At 44.3% G+C, this 18,428-nt stretch overlaps 1 protein-coding gene across 3 annotated transcripts in view; it reads right to left on the bottom strand.

Moving 5' to 3' along the window:
- LRRK2 (leucine rich repeat kinase 2) overlaps positions 1-18,428 on the bottom strand; it is a 109,366-nt gene that overhangs the window by 62,850 nt on the left and 28,088 nt on the right. For all 3 annotated transcript variants that reach the window (XM_040978886.1, XM_040978885.1, XM_040978884.1), the window contains exons 14-20: positions 16,245-16,357; positions 10,742-10,886; positions 10,466-10,605; positions 7,730-7,858; positions 7,484-7,654; positions 4,024-4,282; positions 2,457-2,645 (exon numbers count right to left, since the gene is read on the bottom strand). In XM_040978886.1, coding sequence (XP_040834820.1) covers positions 2,457-2,645; positions 4,024-4,282; positions 7,484-7,654; positions 7,730-7,858; positions 10,466-10,605; positions 10,742-10,886; positions 16,245-16,357 — 1,146 coding nt within the window. The remainder of the gene's footprint in view (positions 1-2,456; positions 2,646-4,023; positions 4,283-7,483; positions 7,655-7,729; positions 7,859-10,465; positions 10,606-10,741; positions 10,887-16,244; positions 16,358-18,428) is intronic.

Below are 18,428 nucleotides of genomic sequence, written 5' to 3'. Positions count from 1 at the left end.
ACTTTAATGAACATAAATAATATAAATCAGGCAATGTGTGAAAATGATTCATTCATTGAAAATCACTAACAACCTGATGGGATAAATCACAGGAACCATAAACACAATAAAGTTACTAAATTTGCTATTAAAATTTCCTTCTCCCAAACCCCAAACCTAGACGGTCTTCACTGGCTCATTCTATCAGACATTTCAGAAGGAAATGCTGCTGCTTCACAAAGTCCTCATGAAACAATGGAGCCAGGAACTCCTCAAGCTTATTTTACAGTCCAGATACTCTTAATAAAGAAGCCATTCATAACAGTTGCAAAATTCTCTTAAACATTTTTGGAAAATAAACTGTAATGGTACATTAAAAACTATAATATTCTATAACAAATGGGATTTATCCCAAGAAATCAGATTTAAAGAAAAATCAACATTGTTGAGCACATTAGTAGATTAAAGGTTGAAAATAGGAGCTTTTCAACAGATACAGCCAAGCATCCTCCAATACCCACTAGTGACAGAGAAGACTAGGACACTATCCTGAGCAAGCAGGTTCCACAGCGCATGACAGCGTCCGTGGAAATGCAGACGCTGTAGCCTGGCAGGCTGAATCTCTGGCTCTGCACGTGGGAACCAAGGAGGGACATCCTGGCTCAGCACCTCCACTCCACACAGTGTCCGAGGTCTCAGCACAGCCGCAGCAGAGGCCGTGAGGAGTGGAGATCAGGAAGTGAGACGTCACCCCATCCTAGCTACCAGCAAGTGTTACAGCAGCGAACACAGAAAATCCTACAGAATCTAAGGAGCTGCTTGAAGTCATAAATGAGCTTGGCAAATCCACACAATAAAATGCTAACACAAAAATCAATCTGATGTACTTCTTTTAAAAATCTATTGGTTTACATTTCCCATTCCATTTGTTTTTTCATTTTATTCATTTTTAAATTTAATTTTATTCATTTGAACGGTAGAGAGTCTCATGACTTGTATGAAGAATATACAAAGAATTTTTTTTTACAACAAAACGAATGAAATGCAAAACATTTGGACAATTGACCAAGGAAATACATGAACTGCCTAGTGGAAAATCTCCTCAGTATCATTAATCCTGTGGGACATGACAGCAAACTCCATATGAGCCAGAACTTAGCTGCACTGGAAGAGCTAGCGTTAGATTACCTGACAACACGAGTATTAAGGACATAGAACAATTCTAAATCTTGGGCATTAATGGTGGGCATACAGCAGGGCACAGCCACTTGGGAAAGTAGCCAGACACACCAGAGTACCCCCTGGATAATCCATCTAGATGAAACTGAGGGAACATTCCTTTCTCTCAATGGTGAAGGTAAAGTGGGTCAGTGGTGGTCAAGGCCATGGGCAGAGGGGCACAAAGGCTCCCAGATGAAAGACACACTGCACAAACTGACAGCTGACCACAGGAATACCTAAGTTGTCAAGATTCACAAATACTTAAAATGAATGTATCTGATTCATTAGAAATTGTTTCTCAATAGAGCTGAGTGTTAAACATACTGAGATGGGCTTTAGGCACAGCAGTCACAATATCTGACAGTCTATCAGCATGCCTGCGTTCCAGGCTTGGCCTATTCCTCATTCCACCTTCCTGCTGGTGAGCAGCCTGGGAGGCAGTGGCTAGCCTGGCTCCCTGATACTCATGTGTGGGACCAGACAGGGTTCCCAATTGCTGGCCTCAGTCTGACCCTCCTTGCTTTAGCTGTTATAGGTAACTGGGGCGTAAATCAATAGATGGAAAATCCTTTCTCGAAATAAATAAATAGATGAGATTCAAAGTACTACACTCCTTGGAGTTCGGCAGCAGAATTTTGGAATGGCTTTGCTTTGTCGCTCCTTTAGCTGGTTGTCAGGGTCTTTCGTCATATTACACTAATAATGAAGTTCTGCATGCAATTTCCATCCCAAACAGAGCTCTACCACCTGTCAGCCTTAACCATTGTCATTAGGTATCTTTAACAACACTCTCTCTTAAATATTTTCTCAAGTGATCAATGAAAAATTTTAACTTTAATAAAGGTGAAACATATGTTCACTAACCACTTTCTACACGTGATAGTGTCCCAGGTACCTAACCTACGTGCTCTTCTCTAAACACTGCTGGCCAAGCCTCACTTCCCAAGTCTCAGCAGGGCCATGTGCCTCTCATGGCCTCAGAACTCTGACACTGGCAGAACATAGAACCCAGTTCCAGCCTGCCCGAGTGAGGGTTGTCATGGCAAATGGCATCACCAGTACCCAGCAGCTGCAGTCACATTTTCTTGGGGTGCTGCTTCAACGGAGTCAGTGAGCATCGCAGCTTCTGACTACGCACAGATGCTTTCCTTGGGTTGTTCAGGTAAATCAAATCAGGTTTCCACCTGAGTCCTCACTGCTCATTGCTCATGTGTGCATACATGAAATGGAAATAAACGATTTTGTGAAAAAAATACCTTCACTGTCCAGATCGTCACTCTGACCAAACACACTGTCCATCGAGGAGTCGGGAATGAAAGCCCACTCATCGAACTTGTCCAGGACACTCTCAGAAAAGTTTTCCTCACCGCCTGGGGAGGCTCCCTCCTCCACCGTACTTTTCATCTGGTATCGCAGAACCATTCTCGCTAGTACAGCTCCTATATCTAAATATTAGGAGACATTGCAGCAGTTAGAAATCAACCATTAGAAACAGCCTAGATCACACCAAGCTTCCTCAGAAACTGAGAGCTTTTTCCTGATCCTCCGCCTGTATAAAGGCTTAATTAGGTCTGTAAACAGAAATACTTATACACATTGATAATGTCTGCCAAGATGGACTCCCAATGATTACTGTTGGGTCAAAAAGGTGTGTGTACACATGAAAAATATCAACTGATACTTCCAATTTGTTATTTTTGTAACATTTTATTTCTGAGTAGTATGTTTTAACATTTATTTTTGTTGGATGGGCAAATAAATATACAAACAGGAGGAGACACAGGATGAAAGATCTTCCATCTGTTCGTTCACTCCCCAAGTGGCAACAGCTTCTGCAACTGAGCCAATCCAAAGCCCAAAGCTTTGGGCCATCCTCCACTGCTTTCCCAGGCCACAAGCAGGAAACTGGATGGAAAATGGAGCTAGCCAGGACATAAACCAATGCCCACAAAGGATCCTGGCATTGAAGGGGGAGGGTCAGCCAATTGAACCATTGTGCCAGGCCTTTTGAATAGTGCTGGCACTATGCTTTACTGGATTGAGCTGCTGCCCGCAGTGCCAGCTCCTGTAAGTATGTTTATTCAAGTTCTAGTTGCTCCATTTCTAATCCAGTTCCCTGCTAACATGCCTAGGAAAACAGTAGAGGGTGACCCAAGTGCCTGGGCTCCTGTACCCATGTGGTAAGCCAGGAACAAACTCCTGCCTTCTGGCTTTATGCCATTGTAATCATTTGTGGAGTGACCCAGTAGATCAAAGATCTGTCTGTCTCTCTCTGAAATTCTGTCTTTCAAATAATCTTTTTTTAAAAGCCCAAAGTTTAAATTTATTAAAGAAAAACTGAAGTAGTAGTTCAAAGAACTCAAAAATATCCTTCAACCTACTTCCCCATTAGTACATTGAGGGCAATTCAAATTTACAACAACCAACCACGTATGAAATTTTTGTTTTCGCACATGGTTAGTCACACAAGTTATTACCAAGTTTTGCCAATACTTTAACTATCTAACCACTGCAGGCCGTGTATAGAGCAGTGCCTGAGCTAAGACTCTGCACTGGCAGGAACTGACCCTGACTTCACAATGTTTATAATCTCCCAGAGGAAAAAATGACACATGTGTTTCAGGAGCAGGGAGAAGAACCATCCATCCACACTTCATGGGGTCTGAAACATGTCCCTATACAAAAGCAGCAGGTGTGAGGAGACAAGAAGAATGAGAGGACGGCCAGGGCAAGGCAGACTCTGGAGTAGGAAAGGATACAGACACTGGGATTAAAAACCACCACTAAAAGAAGAATTGTACAAGATATCCTTGCTAAACTTACTTGTCTGCTTCCTTAAGTTAGACGTCTTATCTGGAAACAGAGGAACAAGCCAAGAAGGCTCAATCTTGCCGATGCCAAATCCCCCAAGGCAGATGCTGTTGTTAGCCAGATCCAGGGCCAGCCTCTTCAAGAGCAGGCTGATGACCTGGCTGTCGCCCTTCCGGATGCTGATGGCCAGTGCCCTGCGCACATCCTGCTCCCGGGACCCGCTGTTGAGCAGCAGCTCCACCAGTCTGGGACTGCTCTCTTTCTCACAGACCTGTTCCGAAAGGCAAAGAAACAGATCACGTGCTTGGGAGTCTTCCCTGTGGGGTGACCTTCTACCACACATCTCAAAGCTTAGTGGAAACAAACCAGAAGGACGCAAAAGGCACCTTGGGAACAGATGGAGAACACTGAATGAGGTTAATGCTAGAAATGTGAGATTAGTGTAAATCAAGTAATCTCTCATGGAAGAAGTGGCTAAGAGGGGACAGAATCCAAGGGTCACCACTGAGACCGAGTCATGCCCAGGCTCCAGACGCTACATGTACTGTCCACACATTCCACAGCTCCTGTGACTTAATGGGAAATCAGCATGCTACAGTGGTCAGTGCAGTGCCCAGCCTGCCCTGGAGGCATCAAATAACCGAATGAAACAACAACAATGGAACCCTCACAGCCACAGGCAAGGACATTGCCAGGTTTCCAGTGCCTGGGCTCCTGAGGTCCCATGTGAATCTCCACAGATGCTCTTGTCTGAGCATGGTGCTCACACAGCTGGGGCTCAGGGAGGGTACCCATGGCGAGGGCTGCCAAGACTTCAGGGGCCTCAACACAGGACAGAACAAGACCCACCGTGTGCCTGGGCCACTGCAGACTGGCTTCAGAAGCATGATGGGACGGGATGCTTTAGGAACTAGGAGACTGTAGAGACACTGCATGCCCGGCACTGGGCAAAATGTTTACACACAAGTTGGGGAGATGATGACCTCAGGGCCGACCTTTCCCTGGAATTGAGGTGTTTCTAAGGGATGTGAAGCGACAGTGCTGTGTTGGAACCGCACACTATCTCCCCAATCACCCACCCTGATGAGAAACAAGCGCATGAAGTCCAGAATTTGAGAAGAAGATCAAGTGTCATCCATAGGAGGATTTGAACAGATTAAGATGATTTCTGAGGAGTTAGTGCTACTGCACTGAAATGCTTCAGTATGCTCATTTCTAATGAGAAACTAGAAACTTAGCACCTCTAACTAGCATGTAGTGTTTTTCACACAAAAAATATACAATAAAAATAAATTACTGAGGTGACTGACTTGATTATATTTAATAAGAGAGAAGTGACTCTTTTCAATGTCACTTGCTTACAAGAAATGTGACTAAATTGAAATAATTTGAATATCTGATTTGAATACATAAATATAGTGAGGCATGAACTAAGTTATATGCTCTGTTAGTTTCATGTTGATTGCTAATTAGCACTGCTAATCTTATAGTTGACAAATCAACTGAAATCCATGGGCAAGTGTGAAATTAAATAAAGTAAGGTTTTAAAATTAAATCATTTGAAGACATAGTACCCTGCTTATTAATTCTAATAGATGTTGGATCACTGTACAACTGCTTGGTTGAAATGTCATTTCATGTCTAGAAAATATAGATAGAGCTACTCTGAAATTCATGCAACTTAGAAAACTTCTAGCACAGGTAGCACATTTGACAAAGTACTTGTCAGCTACATCCTGGATGCAAAGCAGCGGAGGAGGAACAAGGACTGACATAGATGAACATTGCGTATTTCTGCTTACACACAGTCAACCCAGAGTATTTGGGAGGTGCACACATCCAATCACAGACTTGCAGAAGGGAATTCTGTGTATGAAGGCTTGCATGTGTAGGAGGACTTTGTAGAAAAAAGTGAAGACGGAGCAAGGTTTGAAGGAGTAGCACAGCTGATAGATGTAAGCATGCGCACAGATCAGGATGGAAGGAGAACAAAAGGACAATTTACGACATCATACACATTTAGGGGTTGGCGACAACACAGGGTCTCTGCTCCTGCACCTCCAGGTACAATGTACAATCACAAACACCAGCCCTTGGAGGAATTTACAGGCAGAGAACCTAAACACACAGTGGAAAATGCCAGAAAACAATCAACTCCCTGGAAGTGTGGATGGCGTACAGTATGGCTGGAGAGCAAGCCGGAGATGAAGAGTAAGGGACAGAGCCACCACTTCTCAACCTGACAGGCAGGCAGACAAGTCCAAAGCAGGGCACGTCTGGACACTCTAAAATTCTGCCAACGTGAACCACAAGCCACCTGCCAAATTGTGCAGTGCAGACTACTGCAATGCACAAAACAGTCATTTCTCAAAAGAACACAGGAACATGGCCAACATGAATATGAAAAAATGCTCAAGATCGGTAGTCATCAAAGGAATGCAGATGGAAAGTAACAAAAGATACTGAGGTGTTGGTGAGGAGATGAAGAAAAGGGAACACTTGGCATTGTTCTGGGGGAGCATAGGTTAGTGCAGCCAAATGGGAAACAGCAAGGAAGCTCCTTAATATATTAAAAAGAGGACAACCACATGATCCAGCAGTCCCACTAATGGACACTTATATTTAAGAGAATTGAAGTCTGGGCAAAAGACATCAACATTCCTATGTTTATTGCACTGCCACTTACACCAGCTAAAACATGTCATCAAACCAAGTGTCCATCAACTGAAGAATGGGTAAACAAAATGTGGTATCCAAACACAGTGGAATATTACATAAGAATGAAAAAGTCCTATTGTTTATGACAACCTGACGAACCCGGACAGCACTATGTAATGTGAGATGAGCCAGACACAGAAAGACAAACAACACATGACCTCACACACATATGGAAACTGAAAGAGCTGATCCTACATAGGTGGGGTACTGGTTACCACAGTGGCTGGCCGGGAGGACAGGACACGGAGATGTTGGCCAGACAGTACATGATTACAGTTAACACAGGGAGTTTTTCTAAATGCTTACAATAGGCAAATATAGAGACACAGAAAATACACAGGTGACAGTTTGGGAAAAGGAGGTAAACTACACTTGAGAAAGAAGAAACAAGGAATAAAGGAGGGTCTTTGCACATGATGAAACTGTTCCAAAGCTGTGACGATGGCCACACAACTCATGGTCATAATTACATTCCATGACACAGTTTTGTAGGTCCAGTGCTTCCCCAGTCGTTTTCCCTCCCATCATCTTCCCCCATAATACCACAGTAGCACAGTCCTTTAAGTTTAACTTTCTGAACTCTGTAAACTACAAACTACTGGGCTGTATAACAGTTGGATGCTCTATATAGTTTGTGAAGATTATAATTTATCTCAGGCTTCTTAAAACAGGAGACTAGGACGTTTGTAAGAGCATCCTAGTAACAGAGGCCAAGTAACAGAGAAGAGACAGAAGCAAGGCCTTTGGTATTTACCTGGCAGATTAAGGAAGTGCCCTCCTTGGTTTGGTTGGCGTCCGCTCCCAGGAGCAGCAGGCACTCCACCATGACACTGCTGTTCTGGTCGCAGGCCCGCTGCAGCATTGCTCCCTTCAGCTCATCATCCAGGGCTAACTTGGCAAAACTCTTGCAACAGAGGTTCAGGAGCTAGCCAGAAGGGAAAAGGACATGAGAACCAGCTACACGCACAAGCCTGAGCTTACGGCTGGAACAAGGTCCTACCTGTTGGTCCTTTTGTTCTGTAATACTGGAAGACATCTGATGGAATATCACGGAATCAAATGAATGGTGGACCAACAACTTGGAAAAAGACACTGACAGTTCAAGTATTGCCAAGATGGCCAGGAACCCCTAAAAATGGAACCCAAAGTTATAAAAAGAAATCACATAAACAATCATGATCAAAAAAGAAAAGGAGTAATACAAAACTGAAGCTGCTTGTGGTACTTAATTACCACTACATTTACTTAATTACGCATTCATACATGTTGCCTTTGTATTTTGTCCCCTAAGCCTTCCAACAATCCTACAAATACCCCTTACTTTCTTACTCTTAAGAAATACAGCAGATACTGGGACACAAAATTAAGCTGCTGCCTGTGACCTTGGCACCTCACATGGATGACGGTTCATGTTCTGCATGTTCAACTTCTGAGCCAGGTCACTGATAATGGCCTGAGGAATCAGCAGAAGATGGTGCCTGGACCCTCTAACGGCAGGGGAGGCTCTTGGCTTCAGCCTGACACAACCGTGGCCACTGCAAGCTCTGGAAGAGTCAATCAGTGAACGGGAGATTGCTCTCTCTCACCATCTCTTAAATAAACCTTTATTAGAAAAAAGAAAGTCCTGCAGGTACACAGAGAACAGAAGGAGGCCATCACAGGAGGTCTTCCTGTAACTCAATCTGCAGGAATAACCCTGCTTACATCTGCCCCTCAGCTTGTCAGCCTTTCTCCCACAAGGCTGCTGTTGACTGCAGTTTCCCAGTTTCTTGGCAACATCTCCAATGCCTGCAGCAGGATGTTGTCTTTTGATGTGGGGATGATACTGTGGACCCTGCAAGCATAGGGGCACAGGAGGCCTGGTGGGGCATGGGGTCTGTCAACTACCCATTAGGAGGATTCCTGGTTTTCATTTTTGTCTCACAACCAGCCTTCCTGCATTGCCATGTCTTCACATTTCTGTTGAGCAGCCAGTCTTCTCCTGTGAGCCTCTGGAAATTCTGAGACACTGGGTAAGCATGCGGATACGCCTTGTTCTCCAGAAAGTTCATGCAGAAAGCAAGCACGGGATGACAACTCTGCCTTCTCCTCCCAGAACCTCCCTGGTTGTTCTTGCTGGGGCCCAGAGTTACCTGGCACCTGTCCATCTCCCATCTTCTTGACACCATCGATGTGGAGAACTAAACACCCCAAAAAGCCATCAAAGCTGAAGCCATACATTACTACTTTTATATTCATTTGTTTATTTAAAAGCAGAGAGGCACAGAGACAGATCTCTCAACCACTGGTACACTTTGCAAATGCCTGCAGCAGCCAGGATTGGACTAGGCCCAACAAAGGAACCGAGAACTCAATCCAGTTCCCTCACACAGGTGGCAGGAAACCAGATGCTCAAGCCACCACCCACCCTTGCAGATGTTCATTTGCAGGAAGCCAGAATCACTAGAAATGACATTCAAACCCAGGCATTCCCATGCGGGGCGTCAGCATGGCCAGCAGTCTCCTAGCTGTCAGCCACACATCTGCTCTGTTGCTTCTCGTAACCACCTGTAGCACATCCCAAGAGGGAGCTGCCCTATCTGCTCACAGCAAAGTTAAAGTTTGAATCCATAGAGTACCATTTATTTAGGGCAAACTTGCCAAAGGGCATCATATTTTATTTGTTTTGCTTTTACTATTTTAGCTCTTCTAATACAATGTATTCATGAAACCTCCTAAATGCTGAAATGGCTATTTTGAGCTCATAAGAGGGCAGGTTTCTGCAACTGTTCACTAAGACCCACTAGCCAGAGTGATCAAAGGCTGTGTGCTTGCCCAGCTCAGTGCAGAGCTGCCTGCAAACTCGAATATGGCAGCAGAGAGGTGAAGCACATATGTCCTAGGTATACAATTAATTATGACTTTCTAAAGAAACTATGACATCCCAACTACAGCATCGAGACCCTCCAGTGGACGCTCCAGGCCGCACACATTCAGCTGCCTTCCTCCTGCTCAGCTCTGCCTCTGTGCTTCAGCCTAGCCTGAGGCAGGCTGCAGAAAGTTTACAATACCCATTGTTGCTTTCAACTGGAGAATGTTGCGTGCTCAGCAGTTTATAACTTTGTTTAAAAAAATCTTTACATCATCTCAACTTACTGATAATTTCTGTGCAAAGGGTACAAGCCTAGATATTTTTATTCCTGGTCGAAGCTGTCATTTAGAAAATACTTGCTGAGTGTGGTTTCTGAAAGATGCCAACTCTGTTATTAGGAAAACCACAACCATGGCAGAAACTCTTAGAGAAGCTCTTTCTTTTGTTAACATACAATAAAAGCCAATAGAATCCAATTCTTAACCTCCCCTGCACTTAAACCTAGCTCGATATCTTGGAATCCTTACAAAAACATTTCTTATGCCCATGTTTTAAATGCTGTTTGGTGAAGACACTTAATATATTATTTTGCTGCAAGTGAAACAAAAAGAGCAAGAAGCATAATCACAAGAGGTAAGCATAGCACCACAGAGCAGAGCAACACTGGACTACACACAGCCTCTTTATCTAAACCCTAAGAAAAGCCAGCAATTAAGAAATCAGCTGAGAGTCCTTCAAGTTGCACATCCAATGGATAATGAAGATACTATGAAGGACAGATGGTTTCTGGTTCACTGCAATGCCCATGAATGCAAACCAAAAATTGAGCAAGCTTCTGTATCCAAAACCCAAGGCCCGGAGTCCCAGCAAGGGCACGGCACTGACCTTCACCTGCACCTCAGGAACATCCTTAAATCGCTGTAAACTGGAAACAAGAATTTTTGCCAGTTGATGCCCAGCTCCTGTGCACACATTCTTCTTGGTCATCAAGCATCCTATGAGACTTAAACCAAGACACTGAATTTCTAGAAGAAAATACAAATACACACAAAAAATTCATTGTTTTATATCTTAAAACTAAACAAAGACATTAAAGACATCCAACCAACAGCTGGTGGTCTCTGAAGAAGTGTTCCAAAACCTGAGCTCAAAGGCACTGACCTTGGTCATCCGGGTACATCTGCAGCGTGTGGAGCACCGAGTCAATGGCCCCATCCAGGGACAGCACCTCCAGGGCATCAGGTACGTGTGCTATTGAAGCTATTACTTTCAATCCACATTTCTGAATCCCAGGATTCCCAATGAACTGAAATCAGAAAGGAGGTAAGGCCTCTTGCCATCCTGAGTTAAAATTGGGCAGAACCAGTCAAGCACAAATCAAGCAACCCCAACACAAACCAATACAATTTACTTTGTCTACCATGTTACTATGTACTTGTATGGATCATGAAAGACAAGAAATAACAAGGGAACACAGCAGGCGCTGTGATCAACACTTCACAGGCATTTCTTCCCCACACAAGCACCACTGCCAGCAGAGCCTGAGTTCAACCAGAGCACAAGGACTGAGTGGTGATTCCCAAAGCCAGACCGACTGCAAATGCCCGCCATGAGAGCATCAAGTCACAGCACAGCCACAGATCTGACCACCTCTGCGTAGGTGCCCAGGTGCCCAGGAACTGCCATGCTTCCTCTCTCCCCAGCCGACCTCCTCTCTCCTTGGACAAACATTCACCCCTTTCCCAATCCAGTCATTTGATGCTACTCATGGGTCCTGACTCAGTTTCCCTATGCTGTGCCCTGCTCCTCACCCCATGGCTGCCTAGCATGGATGCCACCTGACCTAGCAGATGAACAAGGCTTGTGCACTCTGGCCCACCCTGGGGTCTCTTTCTTGTCACTCTTTCCACAAAATGGACTTCCTGAGGAGTGAAAGTACAGCCATGCCACAGTCACTTCTCAGGGTCACAGACCTGAGACCCAGGTTGACTCACCTCAAAGGAGGAGCTAACAGGGCTCCCATCTAGTTCCCTGCTTGTGGCCTGGGAAAGTAGCAGAGGACAGCCCTAGGCCTCCAGGGCTGTACACATGCAGGAGACCCAGAAGAAGCTCCTGGAAACAGACTGGCTCAGCTTCAGCCATTTTGGCCAACTGGGGGAGCGAATAAGCAGACAGAGGATCTTTCCATGTCTCTCTCTCTCTCTAAATCTGCCTTTCCAAAAAAATTTAATTAAAATGAAGCTTAAAAAAACACATTGAGGGCCTGGTGCAATAGCCTAGAGCCTAAAGTCCTCACCTTGCACATGCTGGGATCCCATATGGGCACCAGTTCTAATCCCAGCAGTCCCGCTTCCCATCCAGCTCCCTGCTTGTGGCCTAGGAAAGCAGTCAAGGACAGCCCAAAGCCTTGGGACCTTGTACCTGCGTGGGAGACCCGGGGGAGGCTCCAGGCTCCTGGCTCCTGATCAGCGCAGCTCCAGCCAGTCTTTAACAAATATATATTTTTACTCAAAATGTAGAGTGAGAGGGAGAGAGAGTCTCCATCCAGCATACTCCCTTAGAATAGACAATAATCTGTGCAGCTCCAGGCCAAAGCCAGCAGCATGCAACTCCATCCAGGTTTCCCATGTGGTTGACAGCAACATTAACAGGAAGTGCTAAATGGTAAAAATATTTACAGACCGGAACATTACGAAGAAATTCAGATAAGCAAAAGATGAGTGAAAAACTATACCAAAAGGACTTGAGTATATAACAAAAGGACAGTCTGTGTAGCTACAGGAAAAATATGAAGACAAGCTGAGGAAGTACTCACAGAGCTGTAAAATAGAAACCAAACACTATATACCCAGCCCACGTACACATGCAATAACCCATAAAGATATGTACATTGCCTAACGGCAGTCTGTACAAGAAACGGCAACAGAAAACTCGTATTCTCATCCTTCACACCCAGAGTCAGAAAATCCCTTCCCATCTAAAGCTCATCAAATTAACCATGCCCTCAACAGTGGGTTAACCACAGCCTACACCACAGACAACTCACTGGAGCACCAGTTCAAGTTCCTGCTGTTCCACTTCCAACCCACCTCCCTGCTACTGTTCCTGGGAAAGCACCAGAAGATGTCCCAAATCCCCAGGCCCCTGTATACAAAGAAGGAGACACAGATAAACTCACAGCTTCAGGCTGGCCCAGCCGTGGTCATCACAGCCACTTGGGGAGTGAATCAATGGATGGAAGGCTATAGTTCTCCATTCTCGTTATAACTCTGCCTTTCAAATACAACTTCCACTTAAAAAATTAACTGGAATGTATTGTTTATTATTATTTTATTTTGGTGCTCTTTACATAATTAGGGCACAAAGGGTCAAGGGCTACAGGAATATGAATAAGACCACTGCTTCCACATTCTCTTTTTCTTTTCTGTATCTCGGGGAAAGGGGGAAATAAAGGGAGAAGCCCCACCCAGCCTCCCAACCATCCCAAGGTCCCTGACGTGGGGCATGCTCCAAGGACATTGCTCAAGTGGTTTTGATAGTTCAACAGTTCTGAATTGCTGCCAATCGTGCCACTCCAATCACGATGAAATCTTTCCAGAATCTACTGTTGACATGGAATACATCCTATGTTGTCAGGCACTGTACTGACACCTTAACATGAACAATATCGTAGATCTTCCTAATAATTCTAACTGAAAAAATCATCTCTTATCACAACAAAACTGACATTAAGTAGCTTGTGGAGGATGCAATGACTGCCCATGTTTACTCGAGTCTCTTCCTGAACCATCTCCACGTACCACTGACCCACCTGCTCCAGTGCCGCAGTCACCCCATTCCACTGCCTGAAGTCTTAAGGTACATTTGCTTTTCTGGTGGAGCCAGAGAACAGACTATATCTTTCCACATTTGTCCTTAGTTATTCATGCATATTCACTTTTTTCATTCAAATTTGACATTAGTTTATCAAGTTTCAGCTATTTTTAACCAAAGCTTCATAGAGACAAATCAATTTTTATTTTCAAAAATATCAGTAAATGTATTTTTTCCTGCCTTCACTTTGTCTTTTGTGCTTTAGTTTACCCTTTCTGTGGTCCTGTTGGTGTCTAACTTCCCTCACAGTTCCTTGTAGTTTTGCTGCTGCTCCTGCAAATGACCTCTTTTACTGCACGGGATTTACAACTGAAATAAACACCTCCAATATTTAAACAAGTGTCTTGTGAGGCTCTCAAGTTCTTGTCCTGTGTCTACTTCTTTGATACAGCATGAATGCAGTAGAGAATGTTCCAGAGATTTCACAGCAGCCTCACTGTTGATGTACTGCCTGTACCTAGCACTGATTCACTTCACTAAATATATCTTGGTCCCCGATTGCTGTGGTTTCAATGCTGAATGCCCCCAACCAGGCCCCCTGCATGAAGGATTTGTCCCCCAGATAATGCTACAGGGAACAGTGACAGGGGTTTGGTGGGGAACAGTGGGCCTGGGAGGGAGGGCCTGGGGTCACGGAGGGTATTATCTGCTCCCTGGTCACCAGGTGAGCCTTCCTTCCCGGGTGCTCTGCCTTTCTCCACGGGCCTCTTGCCAGATCCACAGCTTGGGCCACACCATGTGGACTCTGAACCCTCAAGACTGTGAGCTGAACAAACCTCTCCTTCTCGCGTGCACAGCTTATCTCGGGCATTTTACTGCAGTGAGGCAAAACTGACTCACAGGAATTTGCATTTCTTATTTTGAATTCTGATCTCCAAGAGCATACTTTTTCCCCTATTGTCCACTGCTTCTACAACATTAGGACATTACATCTCTGATGCTTTGCAATCACAGAACGCTGGCACTAGCGAAATCATTCTCATCTTCTAAAGCAATTTTCTCAGCCACAGTAAGTGTTTTGAAATGTCCCCAGGGTCAACATGACTCGGGAAGCCTATAGCCCATCTCCGAGGGCCACCCCTGCTGATCCCAGCTGCCTGCACACAAGCACCTTAGGGGACACTGGCAATGGCTCGCATCTGTCACATACAGGGGAAGTCCAGACTGAGCTCCAGTTCCCAGTGGCTGCTCTCATCTGGAGACTGAACCACAGGATGAAAGCCTGACTCCTCCCCTCCTTCTATTTCATTTTTAGTCCGCCTTTCAAACAAGTATATAAAATGCCAGCACATCTCTTATCCCACAACCTGTATGACAGTCACCATGTAGTTTGAAGTCTCGTGTCAAGGCTTGGGTGGTGGCATGGGGACACAAGGAGGCAGTTTTCAATCAGTTCTCCTGGATGTAGTCAGAGCAAGCTAAACAACCCTCTTACGGCAATTGGCCTTACAGCTGTGTCTAGCCTGCAGCACACCCTAGGCCACACTGCCACACAGCACTTCAGCAAAGGCTAGCCAATGGAGCCAGTCTTCCAGGAGGCTCTGCTGGAACCTCTTCTTATCAGTACGCACTTTGACTAAAATTCTACTACCTCCTCCTTGATCTGAGAACATGTTCCCACACCCCCTGCAGCTCCCGAGTGCTAAGGGGGTATGGTTGACACCATGCAAGTGTGTGACTCCCCAGCCAGGTCATGAAACAAGACAGAAGGTGCAATCACACCAGTTATGTTCCCATCATTGCCCACCTAGTTCCTCCAACATCCTTACTTCAACAGGTATTTCCAGAATTAAAGATGACCCATTCTAATAAGCATTTTCCTATACTCAAAAATCACATGAAGGGTTGAATACAAATGACTTATGCAGATCAGAGATAATTACATTCCAAAATTCAATTTAAATTGAGACATCTCAGAGATCTCTTTGGAGACTATCCTAATTAATTCATGACATCTATCAAAGTACTCTAAATCACAAGGAATCATTTCAATTAATTATTTCAGATATGCATTTCCTTCCATGAAAACATTAACCCTAGCCATTCTTCCCACCTTTTATCCTTGTCTCTTTTATAAAGCCAATTTATCTTAGGTTAACTTAATTCCATTGCACAATCTGACCTCCTTCCTCTTCTTTGTTCACACTTAGCATGATTTAGTGATCCTTTTGCTATGATGCTCACAGAGCCGTAAATGCCTAGGAAATGGGAAGAAACTGGGACAGCAAGCAAGCAGACCCAAAGACAACTTTGGTGTTACTTTCTATGTTCATAGACTGATCCTGTTAGCAGAAAGCCAGAGGGGTAAAACAGAAAGAAAGATCAGCAGGCTAGACAATGGTTTGCTGGTTTAGTTCTGATCCAGCTCCCTGCTAACATACCCAGAAGGATGGCTCAAGTGTGTGAGTCCCTCCAGTGCTACACCACTTGGGCAATGAGCCAGGAATTGAAACTTGCTTGCTAGTGTGCTCTCTCTCTCAAAAATTACCTTTCAAATGAACAAATTTTTTAAGAAGAGGAGAGGAAGAAAAGTAAAGAAAGCAGCAGGTTGAGACACACATCCAGCTCCCAGGTGGGTTCATGTTTCTAGCCAGCACCAATGGTGGTGCTCTGCTTGAGGCTCAGCCACCTCGGCCAGCACACACTCCTACACTGCTTGACACATCACTCCAGGTCTCAGGCCCGCAACACAACTTCCTCCAAGCCTGGTAAACATAACCCAGAAAAGCTCCCTAGTTTCTCTAATGTGCTAAAGAACCATATAAAGGCACGGAACCTGTATTCTACGTACCCTGTTCAAAGCTGCCAGAACCAATTTGTGGATGTCACTCCTGAAACACTGCCTTCTCACCACATTTAGGTTCCGCTGACATTCCGTCTCCTCTCTGGAGTCTTCCGGTATGCCTACACACAAAAGCACACAGGCAAATAAACAGATGCGTGCTTTCTCATGAGGACTGAAGCTGAGCACACAGCCACTTGCTAGAAATCATCATTATGAACAACGCAGTGATGCGCGGCTCCATTTTGAGGGAAATACCACTGATTTTAAGCAATCGGCAAAGGTACTTTATCAGCAAATACCAAAGAAACAACACTGTATGGATGTTTATCACATTTAAAGTAGCAAGATGTTACCACAAGGCAGGGACTTCTGCACCAAGCAATCTCTCCTGCGTGAGTACACCATGCCTTAAGAAACCAGAATGTTTCCTATAACAGTGGCCAACCAGAGAAAGTCCAAATGCAAAAGGCAGGCAAAGAACAGCCAGAAAAAGTGTAGGAAACATTACAATCATGTCTTCTATTATTCTATTAGATGTGCATTAGTGCTATGATAACTAAGTTTAAAGGAAAAAAAAATTGTTACCAGGCCAAGTGTGTTGAAAAAGCAAGTGTGTGATTGAATGTAATAGATGAGTGAACTTTTATTGAAGCAATGTTTCCTAAATCTGAGACAACATAAATGATAAGAAACATTCATAACCCTTCATTATAGTCATTTGTACAACAGTAACTATACATTGGCTGTGATGGCTTTTCCAGGATTTGAATGACCACAGCCCACCAAGGGCTTTACCTCTTGCCATGAACACAGGGCAGCGGCACACTGGACTTCCACCTCCAGGCCTTCCCCTCAGCTCTACTGCTAGTCTGCGCCCACATGCCCCTTGAGGAGCCCAATGGCAGCAGGCCTGCTAAGCAGCACAGGCCTCCAGCCCCAAGTGCAGGGTCTCTGGGTTTTCTGAAGCAAACTTCATGTGGTCTTTGGCACATGGTTGAATGTCCATTATTCAGAGCATATAGTTTCCTTCCCACAAAACTCCCCTACACTGTGTGCACTGCAAATCCACAGTCCCACCATATTCAGATCTCAAGGGTCCCAAGCACTGCGTATTACACACATGCTCAACAAATGCACGGAAAGTACCTTCTCTACAATGAGGCTGCACAGGCATAAAAGCCAGCTCTATTATACAAGATTGGCTTTAAAAGCCTTCACAACCCTGTTACTCAGTTTCCACATTTGTAAAGGACTTCACACTATTAGGTACTAACACTGTTATTAGTTACAAATGAGTAATTAGCATTTTTAAGCACCAAGTTGAATCCTCTGTAGAAAATATTTTCCTTTCCTTTTACAACTCTCAGAGGAGTTTTATAATCTTCCTCTTCATTTTCTGTTTCCAAATGGTCTATGTCTCTTAAAAACTTTTACATGATTTCATCTACAGCTAAACTAAGTCAAGCAATAACCTACTAAAATAACTGCACTTCATTACTGATTTATAAAAGCAACCAGTTTGGGGGCCCGGCGGCATGGCCTAATGGATAAAGTCCTCGCCTTGAACACGCTGGGATTCCATATGGGCAGCTCCACTTCCCATCCAGCTCCCTGCTTGTGGCCTGGGAAAGCAGTCGAGGACGGCCCAAAGCTTTGGGACCCTGCACCCATGTGGGAGACCCAAAAAAATTTCATGGTTCCCAGTTTTGGATTGGCACAGCACCGGCCGTTGTGCTCACTTGGGGAGTGAATCATTGGATGGAAGATCTTCCTCTGTATCTCTCCTCCTCTCTGTACATCTGACTTTGTAACAAAAAAAAAAAACAAAAAAAAAACAACAACAAAAAAAAACAGTTCATCACTTTAGCATGCTATTTTAAAAAGAGGAAATAGCAGCACTAGATCCAAAGAAACTAAAGAAATATGACACCATATGTAATGCTAATCTTAACCAGATACCAAATTATGCAAGCTTTCTGTAGCAAACATCATTATATCTAAATATCATTTGATCCACACTTATGCCTGGATATCTTGTAAGAATCTCAAATTGTTCAAATAAAAATTAGTCTCCCGACTCCTGGGGTACTGACTGCACAGCTATTCATTAAATATGGAGAGCACATCATATTATGCTATGGTATGACACAAGTGGTACACTATGCTACTGTACAGTACAATGTGCCATGC

Source organism: Ochotona curzoniae, unplaced genomic scaffold (assembly GCF_017591425.1).
Source record: "Ochotona curzoniae isolate NIBS_2020 unplaced genomic scaffold, NIBS_Ocur_1.0 contig_2927, whole genome shotgun sequence".
Lineage (NCBI taxonomy): Eukaryota > Metazoa > Chordata > Mammalia > Lagomorpha > Ochotonidae > Ochotona > Ochotona curzoniae.
The sequence above is the reverse complement of the archived record's forward strand: the minus strand, read 5'-3'. Positions and strand labels throughout refer to the sequence as shown.